General features: G+C 43.1%; 1 protein-coding gene and 1 non-coding gene across 2 annotated transcripts in view; one reads left to right on the forward strand and one right to left on the reverse strand.

Moving 5' to 3' along the window:
- PKP2 (plakophilin 2) overlaps positions 1-22,745 on the reverse strand; it is a 95,369-nt gene that overhangs the window by 61,403 nt on the left and 11,221 nt on the right. Inside the window, exons 2-4 of the mRNA XM_039247694.1 lie at positions 18,700-18,812; positions 17,004-17,701; positions 2,631-2,766 (exon numbers count right to left, since the gene is read on the reverse strand). Coding sequence (XP_039103625.1) covers positions 2,631-2,766; positions 17,004-17,701; positions 18,700-18,812 — 947 coding nt within the window. The remainder of the gene's footprint in view (positions 1-2,630; positions 2,767-17,003; positions 17,702-18,699; positions 18,813-22,745) is intronic.
- LOC120242171 lies at positions 8,555-8,656 on the forward strand. Its single transcript, XR_005531027.1, has one exon. It is a non-coding gene; the product is annotated as a U6 spliceosomal RNA (small nuclear RNA).

The following is a 22,745-nucleotide window of genomic DNA, read 5'->3' on the forward strand; positions in this document are numbered from 1 at the left end:
GTCAAAAGAACTATGAGCTATCACCTCATACCTGTCAAAATTGCTAAAATCGACACAAGAGATAACAGATGTTGGAGAGGATGAGGAGAAAGGGAACCCTACTGCCCTGTTGGTGGGAATGCAAACTGGTGCAGCCACTCTGGCAAACAGTATGGAAGTTTCTCAAAAAGTCAAAAATAGAACCACTGTATGATGCAGCTATGGCACTAGTATTTACCCAATGAATACGAAAATTCTAATTCAAAGGGGTACATGCACCCCTATGTTCACAGTAGCATTATCAACAGTAGCCAAATTATGGAAACAGCTCAAGTGTCCATCAACTGAAGAATGGATAAAGTAATGGAATATTACTCTGCCATAAACAAAATAATGAAATGTTTTGTCATTTGTCATGATGTAGACCGAGGTAGAGAGTATAATACTAAGTGAAATAAGTCAGAGAAAGACAAACACCATATTTCACTCACATGTGGAATTTAAGAAACAAATGAGCACGGGGGGGGGGAAGAGAGAGGCAAACCAAGAAACAGACTCTAAGCTATAGAAAACAAACTGATAGTTACCAGAGGGAAGGTGGTGAATGGATGGGTTAAATAGATGATGGAGATTAAGAAGTACCCTGTTGTGATGAGCACTGGGTATTATATGGAAGTGCTGAATAACTGTTTTGTGCACCGGAAACTAATGTTACACTGTATTTAACTAACTGGAACTTAATTTTTTTTAAAGGAAAAAAGGGATGCCTGGGTGGCTCTGATGGTGCGGAGCCTGCTTGGGACTCACTCACTCCCTCACTCTCTCACTGTCTCTCTCTCTCTCTCTCTCTCTCCCCCCCAGAATAATAAAAATATACAGTTTGGCAGTTTCTTAAAACGTCAAACATACACCTACCATTTCAACCAGACATTCAACTCCTAGAGTGCTACCCAACAGAAATGAAAACATATTTGTCCATATATGTTCACAGCAGCTTTATTTGTAATAGCCAAAACTCAAATATCCATCAACAGGTGAATCAACAAATTAAGGTGTATCTATACAATGAAATACTATTCAGCTGTACACAAACACATGCATGCATCATTCGATACATACAACATGGATGAATCTCAAAAGATTAAAGCTCAGGAAAAGAATCCAAAGAAATAAGGCATATATACTCTATAGTTTATATAAAACTCTAGAAACTTCAATATAATCTATATTTAACAGGTAGCAGATCATCGGTGACCTGGGTTACGGAGGGGTCAGACATATGGATTATAAAGGGGCAGAAAGAGACTTTGGAGATAATGGATATGCTCATTATCTTGATCGTGATGGCTTCATGATGGCTAAACATGGTAAAATTTAATTGGACGTTAATAAAGCTGTTAAAAAATGAACAAACAAAACTGGTACATTTATACAAAAGAAATCCATGTAGCAATTTTAAAGAATGAAGAAGGGCTAACATACATCAAACCTTTCCAAGATAGAGCATTAAACGAAAAAAAAGTGCAGACTACTATATATAATCTGCTACCATTTGTAATTTTGTTTTAAACCAAAAAAGATACTGAACCAATCTTTCCAGTGATTGTATTTACATGTATAGAATCTCTCTGGAAAGACACTCAAAATGATATGAGCGAGAGAGAGAGACAGAGAAAGAGGAGGGAAGGAGGAGAGAGGACAGGAGAGAGAAAAAGGAAAGACGAGAAATAGGCTGAGGTTTGGAGTAGCAGGGAAACTTAGTTTCACTGCAATACTTTTTTCAACTATGATTTTTTTTTTTTTTTTCCTGAACAAATGTACCACTTTTTAAACACAGAATGACCTAGTGATTCCATCTGGGGGGTGGTCTGTCCTATACAACACTATGGAAATGCCAAAAGATATATGTACAAAGCTGTCTACTGAACCATTTTCATTATTGCTTAATGAAAAAACTGTGAAACACTGCTTATATTTTATATATTTCAATATAGAAAACAATAGTCTAAAATGCTCATGCGTGCTCTTGCTAGCTCTCTAACCCCCTCCTCCCATCAGAAAACTCTGAAAGTACACAGATTGGGAGTAACAATTGCCGGTGACTTTGGTCCTAAAGCACAGAGACTGGGGAGACAGACAAAGAAGGGGAAGGTTTGTGTGGGGGCTTACATTCTAAGTTTCTGAATTGTAGTAATTTTTTTTGGTAATGAGTGTATATGTCCTTTTAATTAAAAAGGCTCAATGAAGACTTTATTTTATTAATTTGTTATTTAAAACTGACCTATAATTGACATATAACTCAATAAAGATTTTTTTTATAATTTAAATAAATTATTGGGGGGTGCCTGGGTGGCTTAGTCGGTTAAGCGTCTGACTTTTCGCTTAGGTCATGATCTCGCGGTTCGTGGGTTCGAGCCCCGCGTCGGGCTCTGTGCTGACTGCCAGCTCAGAGCCTGGAGCCTGTTTCAGTCTGTGACTCCCTCTCTCTCTGACCCTCCCCTGCTCATGCTGTCTCTCTCTCTCTCTCTCTCTCTCCTAGAAGTAAATAAAAAATATAAATAAATAAATAAATAATTGGTTTTAGTGTGCAGGGCCACCATAATAGAGGTCAAGGTGTGATAATTTTACCCTGGACTTAAGATGATACTCACCTTTTTCCGCGCTTCAGATTTCTGGAAGCACTCGTGCTGTATGAAAGTAGCTGCCGCAGAAATTCTGGGTGGCGGTGTGTGGTCTGCATCGAGCATACTCACTGCTCGCTCCAGAGTCATCTCCATGTCTGCATTCCTAGACAAACAGTCAGAGATTCAGCAGAGTTCCAAACCTGCTCCCTCCTGCCTACCAACCTGATCCTCCAGAGATGGCTCAGCTAATATGGGGAAGCACCTAGAACATCTAAGCCTTGGCTTTTCCTCAGCCAGAAGAAAACTCATCATCTGAGATCAGAAGGCATAGGAAGCCAGCAGTAGAGATGGTCTACTTCTGGTCACACTGGCCTCTGAGAATGACACTGAATTGAGTAGCATCGTAATATAGACCAAAGAAAGAAACTGATTTCACTGAAAATAAACAGATGTAGCGTGATAATTACATCTTAAAAGGTCACTTTAAAGGCACAATAAGACTTTATGTGGAATTTAAAATAAATTTGGTCAAAGAAGTTAAAAAAATTATTTCTACCATGGTAACATTACACCTGTGGAATGATATACCATCCCTCAGTAATCATTAGGTTTTTCTCAAAGCTGTTCAGAAATTATTTCAGTTAAAAATGAATTTTAGAATAAGCATTCTAAAAATGTTCCCTTCTTATAATGTTTATTTTTGAGAGAGAGAGAGAGAGAGAAACAGAGAGAGAGAGAACAAGTGAGCACACAGAAAGGGCACTAGTAGGTAGGGGAAAGAGAGAGGGGACAGAGGATCTGAAGCAGGCTCTGCGCTGACAGCAGAGAGCTGGATGTGGGGCTCAAACTCACGAACCATGAGATCATGACCTGAGTCTCAGTCAGACACTTAATCCACTGAGCCACCCAGGTGCCTTTAAAGTGTTATTTAATAAATATAACGGCATGTAAATAGTAACATCCAGGAAACCTGTTTTGTTCAAATAAATCATGCTAATGTGAAAAAATTCATCAGGAAAGGTAATGATTAAAGACAATTATAAATATGCTTTTTCTTGGGGCACCTGGGTGGCTTAGTTGGGTAAGTGTCTGACTTTAGCTCAGGTCATGATCTCCTGGTTTACGAGTTCGAGCCCTGTATCCAGCTCTGTGCTGACAGCTCAGAGCCTGGAGCCTGCTTCAGATTCTGTGTCTCCCTCACTCTCTGCCTCTCCCTCACTCACACTCTGTCTCTTTCCCAAAAATGAAAAACATTAAAATAAATTTTTTAAAAGATTTAAATATGCTTTTCCTTGCGGCACCTGGGTGGCTCACTCAGTTAAGCATCTGACTCTTGATTTCAGCTCAGATCATGATTTTACTGTGGGTTCAAGCCCGCTGTTGGGCTTTGCCCCTGCTTGGGATTTTCTCTCCTTCTTCCTCTCTGCCTCTCCTCTATTTCTGATTGCATTCTCTCTCTCTTTCTCTCTCAAGATAAATAAACTTTAAAAATATATGCTTTCTCTTAAAGAAAACAATTTTATAAACATTCTGTTATCATTTGTTTTACCATTATAATGACATTTGGTTTATGTCTTTCTAGTAGCATACTAGATTGCAGGTATTTATAGTGATGATGAAATCTGATGCAGTTTGACACAAGAGAGGGTAATTTATAGAGGACAAATAAAATTGCCACTTGTAAAACAGTAACTCCCAAATGCCTCATCGAACTGGTTTTTTCTCCCTTTTTATTTCTGCCTAGAGGGTAGCCAGGTTAGGTGGCCGATTATTACTGTGGATGTTAATACATTCATGCTTTCTTAAGCATTGACTCAGAGAAACCAGACAGAGGACAGCAAAATCTTAGAACTGTGGCTAAAGACATGCTTTAAATGTATTATAGGACTCTGGCTTCAAAGAGGGGTACACCTGATTCATTCCAGGTAATGGAGAATAAAAAGGACAGTGTGGCAGGGTGTTTCCTAGTATTTGCTAGCAAGCACAGTGAACACACGCATAGCATGTTTTACTGTACCTCACTCTACTATGCTTTGCAATACTGCTTTCTTAAAAATGGAAGGTTGTGGGGCACCTGGGTGGCTCAGTCGGTTAAACGTCCGACTTCGGCTCAGGTCATGATCTCACAGTTTGTGGGTTCGACTCCACATCGGGTTCTGTGCAGGCAGCTCAGAGCCTGGAGCCTGTTTCAGATTCGGGGTCTCCCTCTCTCTCTCTGCCCCTCCCCCGCTCATGCTCTGTCTCTCTCTGTTTCAAAAATAAATAAAAACTATAAAATTTTTTTTTTAAATGGAAGGTTGTGGCAACTCTATGTCCAACATGTCCATCAGCACCATTTTTCCAAAAGCATTTTCTCACCTAATCTCTGTGTCACATTTTGGTAATTCTCATGATATTTAAAACTTTTGCTATGGTGATCTGTGATCAATGATCTTTGATGTTACTACCATACTTCTTTTGGGGTGCCACAAACCACACCAATATAAGATGACAAACTTGACCCATAAATGTGTGGGTTCTGACTGCTCTATCAACTGGCCATTCCCCCACCTCTCTCCCTCTGCTTGAGGCCTCCCTATTCCTGGGACACAGATTGAAACTAGGCCAAAAAATCCCTACCGTGGACTTTAAGTGTTCAAGGGAAGGGAAGAGAAGAGTTGCACATCTCTTTATATATCAAAAGCTAGAAACGGTTAAGCTCAGCGAGGAAGGCATGTTGAAAGCCCAGACAGGCCACACCTCTTACACCAAACAGTTGGCCAAGTTGCAAATACAAAGGAAAATTTCCTGAAGGAAATTCAAAATGTTCTTGAAGGAAATTCAAAGTTTACTCCAGAGAACACACAAATGATAAGAAAGCAAAACAGCCTTATTGCTGATATGGAGAAAGTTTCAGCGGTCTGGATAGAAGGTCAAACCAGCCCAACATTCAACATTCCCTTAAGCCAAAGCCTAATCCATACCAAGGCCCTGACTTTTTTTAAACCTATGAAGGTTGAGAGAGGTGAGGAAGTTGCAGAAGAAAAGTTGGAAGTTAGCAGGGGCTGGTTCATGAGGTTTAGGAAAGAAGCCATCTCCATAACATCTAAGTACAAGGCGAAGCATTTATGTAGAGGCAGGTTACGCAGAAGATCTAGCTAAGGTATTTCAGGAAGGTGGTTATACTAAAAAATAGATTTTCAATGTAGCAAAGTGGCTTTATATTAGAAGATGCCACCTAGGACTTTCATAGCTAGGAGAAGCCAATGCCTGTCTTCAAAAACACAGGCTGACTCCTATGTTATAAGGGCCACTGCAGCTGGTGATTTGAGGTTGAAGCCAATTCTCATTGACCATTTCTAAAATCCTAGGACACTAAAGAATTATGCTAAACCTACTTTGCCTGTGCTCTGCCAATTGAACAACAAACCCTGGATGACAGCACATTCGTTTGCAACATGATTCACTGAATTTTTAAGCCCACTGTTAAGACTCACTGATCAGAAGAAAAAGATTCCTTTTGGAATATTACTGCTCACTGACAACGCACCCGGTCACCCAAGAAATCTGATGGAGATGTACAAGATTAATGTTGTGTGGTTTTTTTTTTTTTTTTGCCTTTTAATTACTTTTATTCCAGAGAATTCCACAGATGCAAGATCCTATCAGTCAATTCTCCAGTGGCGGTGGGGTGGGGACCTTCTTCCTTATGTCTAGAGGTAGCAGTGGAGGTTGTCTAAAAAGGAGTTCTCCCTCTTCTTTAAAGACTATTCAGGGCAGATAAGATAGTCTTTTCAATAAATGGTGCTGGGGTGCCTGTATATTCATATGTAAAGAAATGAAACTGGACCCTGATCCTACACTAGTCACCAAAACTAACTCAAAATGGGTTAAAGACTTAAGTGTAAGACCTGAAATCATGAAATTCTTAGAAGAATGCACAGTAATGAAGCTCCGTGATGTGGTCTTGGTGAGGACTCTTGGCTGTAACACCTAAAGCACAAGCAAGAAAGTAAAAAATCACCAGGTGGGGCTACATCACACTTCTGCACAGCAAAAGAGCAACAATAAATTCAAAGAATCAAAGGAGAAAAATCGCAAACCACATGCCTGATAAGGGCTTAGTATCCACACATATAAAGAACTCCTACAGCTCAGCAAGGAAACAGCCGAACATGTGAAAGGCCAACAGGTACAGGGATGCTTTCTATCTCCAGTCATTAGGGAAATGCACAGCAAAACCACAAGGAGATGCCACCTTGCGCCCAGTAGCATGGCCATCGTCAAAAAGAGGTAACAAACGCTGTCGGGGATGGAAGACAGGACCCTCGTGCACTGCTGATGGGACTGCGGACTGGAAAAGTTCAGAGGATCCTCCAAGACTTAAACTACCATATGATCCAGCACTTCCACTTGTGAGAACACAGTTGACCCTTGAACATGGGGGTACAACCACCAACACCCCCATATTCAGTTGAAAATCTGTTTATAACTTTCAACTCCCGAAACACTTTAGTGCTAAGACCTACTACTGACCAGAGCCTTAGAGGTAACGTGAACTGCCGTTAGCAGACACCCTGTATGTTACACGTATCACATACTGCGTTCTAACAACAAAGTCCGCCAGAGAAAGGAAGGAAGGAAGACATGCGCAGTACCGAGGAGTATCGATGGAAAACTCATCTGTAGGTAAGAGGACCGGCACAATTCAAGGGTCAAGTGTGTGTGTGCAAAGGTAACAAAAACACGAACTTAAAAAGATGTCTTCACCCCATGTTCACAGCAGCATTATCTACAGGAGCCCAGACATGGAAAGCACTGAAGTGTCCACCACGAGATGGATAAAGAAATCGTGTGTGTGTGTGTGTGTGTGTATCACACCAGAGCATTGTCCGCAGAAACAAAGGAGAGAAGTCCCACCATGTGCAACAACGTGGATGGATCCTGAAGACATTAGATTAAGTGAGATGAGAAAAACTAAAATACGTGTAAGTGGACTCTAGAAAAAGGACAACTAGTGGGAAAGCGACCAGGCCTCTTCCCTGGTTGGCACAGCCTGGCCGGAACACGGGCCCTCTGCACACGGCCACCACCACCCTGGGCCACACGTGTGCTAAGTGCCAAAGCCCTCCTGCACGCAGTCTGCACACGGTTGTGGCCTGTGGCCTCTCTAGGATCAGCAGCAGTGGGGAAGGGGAGGGGTGAGCACGGCGCGGAGGGGAGGGGGGAAGGTGGGAGGGGGGGGGGGAGTGGGGGAGGGGAGGGAGGGAGCACCTGACAGGTGGGGGTAATACCAGGACCAGAGAAGAGCACGGAGGTGGGGAGGGCCATGGGGTAGTGGGAGAAGACCGAGGCTGGGGGCGAGAGAGCATCAGGGTGGGGGGAGGGGGGGAGGGGAGAGAGCACCAGGGCAGTTTCTCCATTCATGAGGGGGGCATCCCGGCCAGGGGAGCAGCACAGTGGGGGGAGGGAACGACTGGGAGATAGAACAACAGGGTGGTGGGGGGAGCATCTGGGTCAGGGGCAAGAGCATCAGGGTGGGGAGGGGGAAGCATCGGGGCGGGGGAGGGGGGAGGCGCCAGGCTGGGGGGTGGGGGGCCTCCTCGCCGGCAGCGGGCACCTACTGCAGCAATCCCGGGCCCCGGGCGAGGGCCGGGGGGCGCGGGAGCGCGAGGCCGCGGTCAGCCGGGAGGAAACGCATCCGGACGCGGGAGGCGGCCACGCAAGGAAGGCACAGATGCGCCTCGGTGTGCCCCACCAGCCGCGCTGAACCTCAGGCTTCCGGGGTGTCCTCACACCTTTCCTCACACATTTCGCGGGGTGACTCCTAGCTTCCTGAGCCGCCCCGGGGAGACCGTCGCCGCCTACCGAGATTAATGTTGTTTTTATGCCTATCAACATGATATCCACTTTGCAGCTCATGGATCGATGAGTCATTTTGGGCACCTAAGTTTTATTATTTAAGAAACACAATGCTTCGGCAGCACATATACTAAAATTGGAATGATACAGAGAAGATGAGCATGCTCCTGCACAACAATAACACGGATATTCGTGAAGTGGTCTATGGCTTTTAAAAGTCATGGGAGGGGCGCCTGGGTGGCTTAGTCGGTTAAGCGTCTGACTTTCACTTGGGTCATGATCTCGCGGTTCGTGGGTTCGAGCCCCGCGTCGGGCTCTGTGCTGGCTGCCAGCTCAGAGCCTGGAGCCTGTTTCAGTCTGTGACTCCCTCTCTCTCTGACTCTCCCCTGCTCACACTGTCTCTCTCTCTCTCTCCTAGAAATAAATAAAACATAAAAAAAAAAAAAAAAAAAAAGTCATGGGAATGCAAGGCACAGCATGCGGAATATAGTCAATGACATTGTGGTAGCGTTGAATGGTGACAGATGGTAGCTACACCTGTGGTGAACATAAGGTATAAACCCGTTAATCACTATGTTGTATACCTGAAACTAATCCAACATTGTGTGTCAACCACACTCAAAAACTTTATTTAAAAAATACACTGCAGGAGGCTATAGCTTCCATAGATAGTAATTCCTCTGACAGATCTGGGCAAAGTAAGTTAAAGACCTTACGGAAGGATTCACCATTCTAGATGCCACCAAGAGCATTCCCGATTCCGGGTCCCTGGCTGGCCCAGTTGTAAGGGCATGCGGCTCTGGATCTCAGGGTCGTGAGCTAGAGCCTCATGCTGGGTGTAGAGATTGCATAAGTAAATACAACATTTTTAAAAAATTAATAAAGAACATTCCTGATTCATAGGAAGAGGTCAAAATATCAACATTAACAGAAGTTTGGAAGAGGCTGTTTTCAACCCTCATGGATGACTTGAAGGGTTCAAGACTTCAGGAGAAGAAGTAACTGTGGTAAGAGCAAGAGAACTAGAATTAGAAGTGGAGCGTGAAAATGTGACTTGAATGGCTTCAATCTCGATAAAACCTTAATAAAAGAGGAGTCGCTTCTTATGAGTGAGCAAAGAAAGTGGTTTTTTGAGGCTAAAATCTCCTCTGGTGAAGATGCTGTGAAGACTGTTGAAATGACAACGAAGGGTTTAGAATATTACATCAACTTTGTTAATAAAGCAGCTGGGTTTGAGAGGAATGACTCCAATTTTGAAGGACGTTCTATTGTGGGTAAAACGCTAACAAACAGCATCACATGCTACAGAGAAATCATTCATGAAAGGAAAAGCCAATTGATGGGGTCTACCTCACTGTCTAATTTTAAGAAACTGCAGGGCGCCTGGGTGGCTTAGTCGGTTAAGCATCTGACTTTCACTTAGGTCATGATCTCGCGGTTCGTGGGTTCGAGCTCCGCGTCGGGTTCTGTGCTGACTGCCAGCTCAGAGCCTGGAGCCTGTTTCAGAGTCTGTGACTCCCTCTCTCTCTGACCCTCCCCTGCTCACGCTGTCACTCTCTCTCTCTCCTAGAAATAAATAAAAAACATTTAAAAAAATTAAAAAAAACCCAAACAACTGCCACACGACACAGGCACCCCAACCTTCAGCAAGCACCACCCTGACCAGTCACCTGCCATCAGCTTCTAGGCAAGGCCCTCCACCAGAAAAACGATTATAACTCTCTGAATGCCCAGATGATGCTCAGCATTTTTTAACAAGAAAGTTTTTACAAATATTTTTAATGTTTATTTTTTTTATTTTTGAGAGAGACAGACTACAAGCAAGGAAGGGACAGAGAGAGAGAGAGAGAGAGAGGGAGAGAGAGAGAGAGGGAGACACAGCATCTGAAGCAGGCTTCAGGCTCTGAGTTGTCAGGACAGAGCCCAATGTGGGGCTCGAACCCACGAACTGTGAGATCATGACCTGAGCCAAAGTTGGATGCTTAACTGACTGAGCCAACCAGGCATCCCAGCAAGAAAGTGTTTTTTTTAACATTTATTTATTTATTTATGTATTTATTTATTTATTTATTTATTTAATGTGTTTTATTTATTTCTTAGAGAGAGAGAGAGAGAGATGGCGTGAGCAGGGAAGGGTCAGAGAGAGGGAGACACAGAATCTGAAGCAGGCTCCAGGCTCCGAGCTGTCAGCACAGAGTCCAACACAACGCGGGGCACAAACTCATGAACTGAGAGATCACGACCTGAGCCGAAGTCCGCCGCCTAACCAACTGAGCCACACAGGCGCCCCAAGAAAGTATTTTTAAATTAAAATACATACAGTGTTTTTTTTTTAAACACAATGTTATTGCACATTTAATAGATTATAGTGTACACATAACTTTTATACGCACTGGGAAAACAAAATATTCACTTTATTGTGGTAGTCTGGAACCTAACCTACCACACCTCTGAGGTATGCTTATAAATTCTATCTTATATTAGCCTGACCCACTAATGTATGCATATGTGCAGATGTGAGTGTGTGTGTGTGTAATATTATGAATGTGTGTGTGTGTGGGTGTGACACAGGTGAGAAGATAAGAGTAATGGGACTCATGACTAAAAACCAATACCCAGTGTTTCTGATGCACATGTTCAAACATACAAGTGTTACCTCATGAGTACAAGGGTATTAAGGATGAAGCAGAATAGTTTTGGCATCTGTACTGAGAATTATATAATGATCTCATAGTTTAAAATGTTGTGCCTCAGGAGTCAGTTTAATGGGTAAAAAATGTAGGCTATTATCATGAAACCCGGAATTTGAGTCACTTTTATTTCGTATAAATATACCTTTTAAAAGAGATAGAAATTTATATGCATGGACTCCAGCGTCTTTACAGAGAAATTAAAACTCTAACAGTCTCAATCTCAGTGGCAATTTTAAATCTTTACTGTCCATCCCTATAAGGTGCTTCAACTAATGAAAGATCATTTATAACATAAGAATGGCCTTCTGTTCAATGCGGCTTTTTTTTTTTTTTTTTTTTTTTTTTATTTTTTTTTTTTTTTTTTTTTTTTTTTTTTTTTTTTTTTTTTTTTTAAGGATTAAGGCTTTAATCGACTTCATAAGTCATACATGACTCAGGAAAGTTTGAATTTCCCAACACTGTTAACAAGCACAAATAATTCCATTACTCCTTTCTTTTCCTGAACATGATTCACAAAGAAGCTCTCCATCCACTGCTAATCAATCCAGTGCTACTTCACATTATCATTAAAAACAATTCCCAAACTAGTTTGAGCCCTGTACTGGGTGCTTCTGTCACCACAGAGCCTGCTTCAGATCCTGTCCCCCACTCTCTGCCCTCCCCTACTCATGCTCTCTCAAAAATAAAAACATTTAAAAAAAATTCCCAAACCAAAGGAGGACTTTTTAGAAGATTTGCAACAGCTGTCAGGGTGTGGATTTTCTGTTTTGTTCCTGTCTACGCAGTCCAACTCTGTAACACGGCATACGTTCTGACCCCAGTCTGGTTCCATCTCCTCATGGTCTTCAACCCACTCCCTTCCCTCCTCTGACCACTTACCCCATCCTCCAAACACATCAAACTTTTAATTCTTCTCTAAACACTGCATGCCTCTTCACAAGCTGCTCTGATTTTTATAGAAAGCTCATCATTCTACCTCATTCTTATCCATTCTTCACAATTCAATTCAAATATTGACAGGTCTGTAAAATCTTTGCGTGGTCCTATCCCCAGATAGAGCTATTCCAAATTTCCTCTATTCTCCCACGGCATTCCCTCCCACTCCTTCCTTCTCTCTCTCTCCTTCCTTCCTTCCTTCCTTCCCTCTTTCCTTCCCGTTCAATTACACAGCACATCCTGAAGGCTGCAGAAATGTGCCCTGGGAGATGGGGCTGTGGGGCCAGGAGGAGAATCAGGAAGAGTAGTTGCACCTGGGCCCCATTTTCACCTGAACATGTTCCCCAGACTCCAGAAGTCATTTTAACAACTTCAGAGAATGTTAAAATGATGTCAAGGTATATGAAAAATGCAAGAGGAGGCAGTGTATGCTATCATCGGTCACAAATGAGATGACGTAGGAAAAAAATTTTTAAATGGTATTTTTTTGTGTGTGCAAACCTTCAGCAACCAGTGTTCCTGCTAACTCACAACACTGCCCTGCCTGAGGCTGGCTCTCAGATATTCTATGTATTAACGGGGCTACACCTCAGAGGGCCAAACAAATGTAAGATGAAGAATGGAGAGGTCGTGAGTGTTGTCAGATGCTCAGGAAATGCAGGTTCCCCCACTCCAAAAAGGTTTAAGTGTTATGAAAGCACTGCTTTGGGAATATGCCTCTGGTGGAGGTATGTGTTTCTCGAGACCATGTTGAGGGAACTGTAAGAGTCTTAGCTGAGAAAACAAAGCCTTGAACTTGGACATTAAAAATGGAAATGGAAAGAAAGATATAGCTGAAAGAGACTTGAAGAATCAAAGAACTGAAGAGGATGTGGAAGAATTTTTCTGTTCTGTGCCGCTCTCTGTCACAAACTTCACTGGTAATCCTACTAGAGATTCAGTCTCTCTCCATGGCCTCCATCTACTAATCTCAGAGTACAACGCTCTATTGTTCTCTGAATTTCCATAACCTAGCGCTTGATGTGTCTCATTTTCTTTTTCCATGATCCTCTCCTAGATCTTCTTGTAGCCCATCCCATTTCTACCGCTTACAGTGCTGGGTACAGTGGAGGAGCCCAGTATTCATTTGCTGAACCACTAGTTCCCCACAGGTACAAAAATCATTATTTTCGGAAAAACAAACCTGGAGTATTTTACTTGGCAATTTCTTAAACCTTTCCCATCAGTCTGATTTAAACAGATATTGACTGTCTTTCACTCCAATATTTTCACTCTTGGTTTTCAGCTGCATTAGTAACTGGCCAGCCATTCTGCTTTTGGAAAGAAAGATCCATTGTTTGATACGTTATGTCATTACGTAGGTTTATAATTTTACCTAGCTACTCTGTAGAAATCTTCCAGATACATGCAAGACCTCTTCTTTACATGTGGGACTTCCATTAGACCAAAAACAACCAAAAAAAAAAGTAGATTCCAAAACCAAGGGCTGGATAGATTCGAAATGGGAGAGAATGCAGGGCAAAGGAGAACACAGGGCTCTCAGGACGCAGCCTCGGGAGCTGAAATGCTACGGGGCACACTAAAGAAAGGGAGACACAGACACCATAAACATAGGCATCAGGCATGAATGTCACCTTGATCACCTCTTTTCCTTATTATAGGAAATATCTCTGACCCCTTCTCCTTTTATGCAGAGAGCAACACGTTCAAGAAGAGTTCGTTTTTTTCTCTCTAGAATGGCAACTTCGGGAATTGTCAAGAATAGAATTCTTACCCTTTATTCTAAATTTCTTGACTCCCAAGTGTTCCTTCTATTCTTTGAAATACAATAAATTATTCTAATGAAATCAGCCCTCTCCATTAAAACAGTAACCCAAAATACCACAGTTAATACTTCTAGAATCTGAGCAACAAAAGAACTAAGATGGCAAAAAGTAAAGCGTTTCTATTTCATTTCCTCCTTCCTTAATTCTTTCATTCTCTCGCCGTATGTTTATATAGTGCCTATGCTGGGCCTGCCTCTCTTTTAGGGTACTGAGAATATGAAGATGATAAGACACTCACAGGAAGTTAAAAGTCTAGAGGGGAAACAGGTAAAAAAAAAAAAAATGAATAACCACAATGTATTATTCTGGTAGAGACACCCACACAGTGCAGCTATCTGGGGCACCTAGATGGTGAGGGGCGTCATCAGGAAATAGGCCGTATCTGGGCTACATCCAGAATCATGAGAAGCCAGGCAAAACCAGAGCTACTGGGGACAAGAAGGCAGAGACTGATAGAGATTGATGGATCGAGGGGGGGGAAAAAGGAAGGCAGGCAGGAAGAAGGAGGTGAAGAGGTTTCAAGTGGTCTGGAGTGGGGTGGGGGGCGTGGGGACGGTGCTGAGAAAGGGTGAAGGACAGCAGAAAGCGCCGGGACTGGAGTGATAAGCAGAGGAGAAAACATGGACTGGGCTGTGTGCGCCATGATGCAAAGTACAAAAACTTGGTGGAATTATGGGAAGGTAAAATCTAGGCAGAGAAACAATCAGATTGGGAAGATCATTCTAATGGCCAGAGAATAGCTCTGAGTGAGCAAGACCAGAGGAAGAGAGATGTATGCAATGAAGACAGACAGAAGGATAAAAACGTAAGGCCCATTAAGGAGGTTAAAATATGGTGCTGTGACCGGGGAGGGTTGGAGATAAGCCTAACTTCTAGGTTTGTAAATGGTAGGACTTCAGTATGAGTAAATGGTTAGGAGTAGATGGTAGGGAGGAGCTAATAAATCGGGTTTTTGATATACTGAGTGTAGGATGTCCAGGAGGTTGCTAGAAATGATCTAGATAGAGTTCAGGACAGAGGACAGTCCTGAAGATAAAACTTTGGGAATCATGAGGATACAGGGTACACGGGCCTCTCTGGATGGGTGCCTGCACTCATAACAGGAAGGTTACTCAAGATGACCTCCCTGGACATGCAGAAAAGGAGCTCTCAGAGAAGACGAAGATGTGGCTCGAGAGGCGTGTGGAAAAGCAGGAGAGGCTGGTGCCCTGGAGACCGATGGAAGAGAGAACTTCACTGACAAATGCTGTGTGTTATAAGGACTAAATGCGTGTCTGCTTTGGATGTGGCAAAAAGGCAGCCATTGGTGGGGAGACTGTTCCAGCAAAATGGTGGGGACTGAAGCCAAATGCAGCAGAGTGATGAGACTGGGAAGTGACAGCGTGGCTCAACAGGCATGGGGACACAGAGATGGAGGAAGAGTAGAATGCTAATTGTCAGAGGATGTGGCATGAGTGTTCTGTTATTGCTAAAATCACTGTGTGAAAACTGTGCCATGTAAAAATCCTAGGATATAGTAGGCATCGAATAAATTTCAAATTCCCCATTTAAAAGCCTTGATCAGAGGTGCCTGGGTGGTTCAGTCAGTTAAGCGTCCGACTTCGGCTCAGCTCATGATCTCACGGTTGGTAAGTTCGAGCCCCGCGTCAGGCTCTTGTGCTGACAAGTAGCTCAGAGCCTGGAGCCTGTTTCAGACTCTGTGTCTCCCTCTCTCTCTGACCCTCCCCTGCTCACGCTGTCTCTCTCTCTCAGAAATAAATAAAAATAATTTTAAAAATCATAAATAAATAGATAAATAAAAGCCTTGATCAGCTTTTTCTTCCATGAACTAATGACCTCATAACATTTTCTTCTTTCTAAGTATGTTCATATTGACAAAGATTGGCGTTCAGTAAGAAATCTTAGAAGTCTTGAGGCACCTGGGTGGCTCAATCAGTGAAGTGTCCAACTCTCAGTCTTGGCTCAGGTCACCATCTCACAGTTCATTGAGTTCAAGAGCCACATTAGGCTCCATGCTGACAGTAAGGAGCCTGCTTAGGGTTCTCACTCCTTCCCCCCTTCTTTCTGTCTCTCCTCCATTTGCACTGGCTCTCACTCAAAATAAATAAATTAATTTAAAAAAAAGTTAGAAGTCTCATGCTCAGCTTTGCTTTATAAAACATATTTCCTCCTTCAGGATTCGATAAATCCTAACATCTTGTATCACCAGGGCCTGCCCGGTCAACGAGTATTAGGTCAATTTCTCTTAAAGAAATCATGAGAAATGACAACTTCCACTAAACATTTTTAGAAATTAAAAAAAAACCCCATATTTAATGTTTTACCATAATAATATGACATCATTATTTTGGGAGCTATTGATTTAATAATCAAATAATGTCTCAACCTTTCTCTTAGTAACTTCCTCAGTTCATGAAATTTGTACTCCATCATTAAATCTGAATAAGAGTTAAGTTCCAACAGTCAGATTAGAGGAGCCACAAAGTCCATACGAGTCAAGAGCAGGACTTTGAAAATTTGATTATTTTAATTATTCAGTATTGCCAAAAAATACCCTCCAAATCACTGCTGCTAGAATCAAAGAGTAAAAGCATCAGTGTCAGCACCTAGAAATTAGCTGCTTTTGCTTATTTGAGTCTTCTTCATCTTTTTAGGACAGTAGTTCTCAAAATAGCATATGAAGTTTACTCTTAACACGGGCAAAAAGCATTTTTCCCTTCTTTCCTTCCTTCATTTCAAGGAATGATTGAGCAAATACGTGCAATTACCCATTTCTTGGTCTACTTTGGAGTTAGCTCCCATCCAGAGCAGTTTTCACACAGCCAAGGGGTGGCCAGCCCTTCAGCCAGCATCTAGTTTGGAACAGATGGACTAACTGTCACATTTCCCCACGAAGCTGCCATAGGAGCAGGTAGCTTGGCCCCTGTCCCTGAGGTAAATAGGCTAATCTGTCAATTAGGCAGCCGCCTGAAAAGTCATTATTTTAAACACTTATCTCTGGAAGCCTTTCACCGCGGCCCCAGAAGTGCCAGCTCGCACCCTAAGGGCTGTGGGAACAGAATGTGCTGGCACTGACTGTCCCACAGATTGACAAGGGGACTCACCCGAGCTGGGAGTCCGTGAAAGTGCTTCTCTCCGCGAGCATGTTCCCGCTTCCGCCTGCTGCCACTTGGCCCACCGTCATGTGTGTCCTCCTCCCGCCTGAATCCCCAGTGACACTGGGCCCGGCTTCCCTCACCATGCGGGTGCTGTGGAAGGAGCTCTGGTGCCAGGAGGACCGCGAAGCCCTGTTCTGACTGACGGGCTGCAGGGGCACCAGCGGCCTGACCTGCCCAGCGGCAGGCCCCGAGGTCAGGTAGTTCTCTTTCTCCAAGAGGTTGCCCATGCTGTGGCTGGTCCCGGGCCTGGGGTACGTGGGCACCACCGGGTTGACGGGGGCAGGGTCGAAAACGGCGTCGTTGACAGACCCGTACTGGTACTGTCTGTGGGAAGTGTCGTAGTGGCGATGTCTGCTCGTGGCCGCCGAGTGATTGAAACCCACAATCTCGGAGCGAGCATATCTGGGGGGCAGAAGGAGGGTGGACCTCCTGCTGTCTTGGTGCCGCAGGGTGTGCCCGGCCTGGCTTCTCTGGCTGTACTGGTAATCGCTGTGTGAGTAATGAATCCTCTCAGGGCTGCTGTCTGGAGAGATCTCAAGTCTCCTCAGAGGCTGCCTCCAGGATCTCTCTTCCACGGACTTCTGTGAACTGCACTGTGCAGTTCCTCTCCCCCAGCGATTTTCATAAGTGGCAGTGGTGCCTGGCTGCAGAGAAATCAAGTTTAAATGAGGCATAAATCAGTTTTCATCTTTGTTAAAGACCAACTACTCTAGGACTATTATATCAAGTGTCTGTGTCTAAATCATATGAAGAAGTTGGCCCCTTTTCTAAAAAAGAGACTTCATTATTTGTACTGTTTTGTATTAAGTTATTTCTACGAAGGTTTGATACTATTTATTTTACTACAAAAAAAAATGTTTTTAATCTTTATTTATTTTTGAGACAGACAGAGTGAGCAAGCAGGGGAGGGGCAGAGAGAGAGGGAGACACAGGATCCAAACCAGGCTCCACACTGAGAGCAGAGCCTAATGTGGGGCTTGAACTCACGAACCATGAGATCACGACCTGAGCCAAAATCAAGAGTTGAACGATTAACCAACTGAGCGACCCAGGTGTCCCAGATGTGACACTAGTTAAAGTCCCCGGTTTTCCATGGTGTCCACACAAAAATCAATCTTCATATAATTCATTTAGGAAATTGCAATATTTGGGAAAGGCAGCAAATATTAAAAAATAACCAATGGGAAGGGGTGCCTGGTTGGCTCAGTTGGTGGAGCATGTGACTCTTGATCTTGGGGTCATGAGTTCAAGCCCCATGTTAGGCACAGAGCTTACTTAAAAAAATAAAAATAGGGGCGCCTGGGTGGCTCAGTCGACACGCTTAAGCGTGGTTAAGCGTCCGACTTCGGCTCAGGTCACGATTTCACAGTTCGTGGGTTCGAGCCCTGCGTCGGGCTCTGTGCTGACAGCTAGCTCAGAGCCTGGAGCCTGCTTCGGATTCTGTATGTGTCTCCCTCTCTCTCTGACCCTCACCTGCTCACACTGTCTCTCTCTCTCTCTCTCTCTCAAAAATAACTAAAACATTAAAAAAATTTTTTTAATAAAAATAAAACAATAAAGATCTACAAAAAAAAAAAGCTATGGAAGCTTAAAAATGTTTTCATGGTAATCTGATAACTAGGGTATTTCTTTGGTATCCTACCTTTAGCATGTCATAGGTTTTAGTACCAGGAGAACGCCCACCGGCAAAATCATTCTCAACCAAGTGTAGTTTATAGACATACTCAGGAACACTGCTGGTTCGGTGAAGGTTTCCTGCAATCAACCACATAATAAAATATTAAGCAGGCCAATTGGTAGTTAAGGATTATACAATAATATAGCATATTTTAAATTTAAGTAATTAAGACCAATACCAAGTATTAGTGTTTTTAGTGTTGGTTTAACATCACCCTCAGAGGGGGGAAGTGATGAAACGTTATCACAACATTCTTTATAAGCTTTTCAAAATGAAAGTTGAAAAATAAAAAATATATATATTTTTAAAGATTAGTTTTTATATATTGGCTTAGGTTGTGCATCCCATAAATTTTCTGTTTCTTAAGTCAGACAAGGAGAAGTCTATGCCCCGGGCGGGAATTCAGAAGCTTCCTCAGAAGGATGTAGGTGTAGGCAATAAATATAATGGTGACTCAACACTATTAGATAAGAGAGCTTGTAAAAACAATAAGGTGGGTCGGTGTGGTCAAAGAAAACATAGATCAGCTTGAAAAGGGCCAAGCCTGGGGTTGAGGTATTTATTTGGTAATAGGAGTTAGGCGGGAGAAGAGATCAACCTCTGAACTACAGATGAGTGCTTTCGAGGAATTACCTGACGCTCTCTCAGTGTGGTGGTCTAATCTGGCGCACACCCCTACAGACACCAAGTAGGAGGGACCTTACCTGTTCACTCTGTGAGGACTAAAGAGACTCTCAATGGACGCAGGCCTCTTAAAAGACTCCTCTTTGAGGAGGGGACAGTGGAGGACAGTGTTGTGACCCTGTTCTACCTCCTTTATCTTTGTCTCAACTTTTTTAAAATTTTTTTAATTTTGAGAGAGAGAGAGAGAGAGAGTAGGGGAGGGATAGAGAGACAGGGAGAGAGAGAATCCCAAGCAGGCTCTGCGCTGTCAGTGCATAGCCCAGTGCGGGGCTTGAACTCATGACCAGGGAAATCGTGACCTGAGCCCAAATGAAGAGCCGGATGCTTAACTGACTGAGTCACCTAGGCAGCCCCTTCTCTCAACTTTCTATTTGTTTTTCTTTTATAATCTCCCACTGCCTTAAAAAAATAATAATAATCAAAATAATCACAGATATGTAAAACCTAGGAAATTTCTGCTTCCCCGATTTTAATCAAAATTTCCTTTTCCTTTAAAAATCAGAGGAAAAAAATACTCAATGAACTCTCTCAGGTTTCAGACTCACGAAGGATGTGGAGAATAAAACAACATGGGCAGTCTCTTTCCAACACGTTTGGAACATACCAGCATGCTTTCCCGACAAGATTATTATAGAGTCGAAATTTCAAAGGCTAACAATAGATTCACATTTTTTAAAAATAGAATCACATATTTTGTGGGGGTGGGGGGGTGGAGAGTGTCCATTCCAAATTATGTTTGTACATGTGTCTTATTTCCCGAAGCCAACCAACATAGCTGGTAAACAGTTTCAGGCCTCAAAGGGTCCTGGGGGAGACAGGCTTAGAACTGTCACTTGTTCTAAGATCAGGGAAGGTGAGGTAAGCCGGGCATCTGCTGTTTCTAGAGCCTGATTTCTCCATAAGGGCAGGTAGAAGGCTAGGTAACCCCTTACTTTTAACCTCAATGACGGAGAATGTCTGGAACCTGGACACTGAATGCGGGAAAGAATTCTGTACAGCTCCAGAGCAGAGGCTGTGAAGCCGGAAGGGCTCAATTCTCAAAGCCCGCCTGAGGCTCCTGGCCCGGCTTGCCAAAGCTGTCCTAGGCCCCACAACTCTGCCCCCACTGATCCTCTGTCACCCCTGCTCTCCACCTCAGGCTATCCGAAAAGCAGGGTAGCAGTGATCCCACTGGTGTGGTAAAGGAGCCCAGCTGGGCAGGTCCAGAGAACATCCTGCCTCTAATCCTGAAGGGTCTGGGACCAGGTGCCCTCAGTGCTAGGGATAAAGAAAGGCCAGGGGGAGAGGCAGGCGTACGTTCAGGCTGTGCCAGGCTCCAATCAAACAGAAGTCTTTTTCATAGAGGTTGTGGCCAAGTAGAAAATTATTGGTCACTTGATATATATCAAATTAATTGTCTTTGAAAATAGTAGTTTCAAAATTTTGGATTATATGAAAGCTGAATATGAGTCAGGAACAATCTAGAATGGGAAAACACTAATGACATATGTGGATGGTAGCTAGAACAATGAATTCCAGTGACACGGTGGAAGATGTAAAGGTGCAATTTTAAAAAACCCCAGAGAAATTTCTTCAAGAGGCCCCTTTAGCCCATGATCACCCGCAGTATTAACTACTACCCTTGCACGACTTCCAGAACAACAGGTAGACATTCAGGAAAAGAGTTAATGGGGGACTGCCGTTTTCAAGCAGAGATTCCTGCAAAGATTTGAAATGTGTAACAATCTATGGAAAAGATCCAGTGAAACAATGTATCCTACCAAAATAGCTACTCAGTGAATTTTATAATCAGGCCTACTGAAGATGTTTAAATCACATTGTTGCTGAGGGCTGTAAGGCTTTTTTTTTTTTTTTTTTTTAAATTTTTAATGTTTATTTTTGAGAGAGAGAAAGAGAGAAAGAGAGCGAGCGAGCATGAGAGCGCGAGTAGGGGAGGGGGAGAGAGAGAGAGACACACAGAATTCAAAGTTGCTCCAGGCTCTGAGCTGTCAGCACAGAGCCTGATGCAGGGTTCGAACCCACCAGCTGTGAGATCATGACCTGAGTGGAAGTTGAACGCTCAACTGAATGAGCCATCGAGGTGCCCTGGCTTAAGGCTTTTTAAAGGAACTTACATGAACTCCTTATATTTCAATATTGCTTTTTTTTTTTTTTTTAAAGAACTCAATTTTTATGTTTCTTTTCAATATTCCTGTCATGCAGAGCCAGGAACCATCATCTCCTTTAATAAATAGGGAAACTTAAGTTATTTGCTTTATTATTTTTAAATGTTTATTTTTGAGAGTGAGAGAGAGAACTCAGGGAGGGAGAAGGGCAGGGAGAGAGGGATAGGGAGGATCCAAAGCAGACTCTGTGCTGACGGCAGAAAACCAGACATAGAGCTTGAACTCAAGAATCTTGAGATCATGACCTGAGTCAACCTCAGATGCTAAACCAATTGAGCCACCCAGGCACCCTAAGCAATTTACTTGCTTTAAATTGCAAAGCAATTTTGTGTCACATTTGAACTCCTGGCTTCCTCATTTCCACCAGTCTCTGCTATTTGATTGCACTGTGGTCTTTCTGAAATTGCCATTTGCCAAAGCTCTGGCAGGGGCATTATCACAGGTTTGGATATGAAGACCGAAAGCTATCATTCTCTCTCCTCGAGAACCTTTACCTGGGTAACTCCAAATACTCTGTAACTATTAAATCTTTATTTCCTGACATCAGTTCTTAAAAAGAAGTCTCTCCTTCAGTTTTCGGATCAATGAACTGAGACCAGTTTACTGGTGCCCAAAATAACTATAACACAGTTGGGAACAAGGAATAAAATAAGCGTGGATCTTCAAGCCACAGACTCTCTTCCCGTGCTAGAAAGGTTGGGACTCCTGATACTCAGCTTTCAGGTTTCTCTGGCTAAAGGGCTAATTAATCTCAAAAAACAAGTAATGCAGATCCTAGGCAGTCATGAGTTTGAGATCAGTGTGGTGGATTAAAGATGAACTTCCAGCTGCATGCTAAGATTTTAAAGAAATTTTGAACTGGGTGGAATTTTTAAAGTTTTTTTTTTAATGTTTTATTTATTTCTGAGGGAGAGACAATATGGGAAGGGGAGGGTCAGAGAGAGAGGGAGACACAGAATCCGAAACATGCTCCAGGCTCTGAGCTAGCTGTCAGCACAGAGCCCGACGCAGGGCTCAAACCCACAAGCTGTGAGATCATGACCTGAGCTGAAGTCGGACGCTCAACCGACTAAGCCACCCAAACTGGTGGAATTATTTTTTTAAAGATATATATTAATCAGGATGGACACTAATCTCTTTAAACAAGTCATTTTTTCTGTT

This window comes from Hyaena hyaena, unplaced genomic scaffold (assembly GCF_003009895.1).
Source record: "Hyaena hyaena isolate Hyena2069 unplaced genomic scaffold, ASM300989v1 scaffold_303, whole genome shotgun sequence".
Taxonomy (NCBI): domain Eukaryota; kingdom Metazoa; phylum Chordata; class Mammalia; order Carnivora; family Hyaenidae; genus Hyaena; species Hyaena hyaena.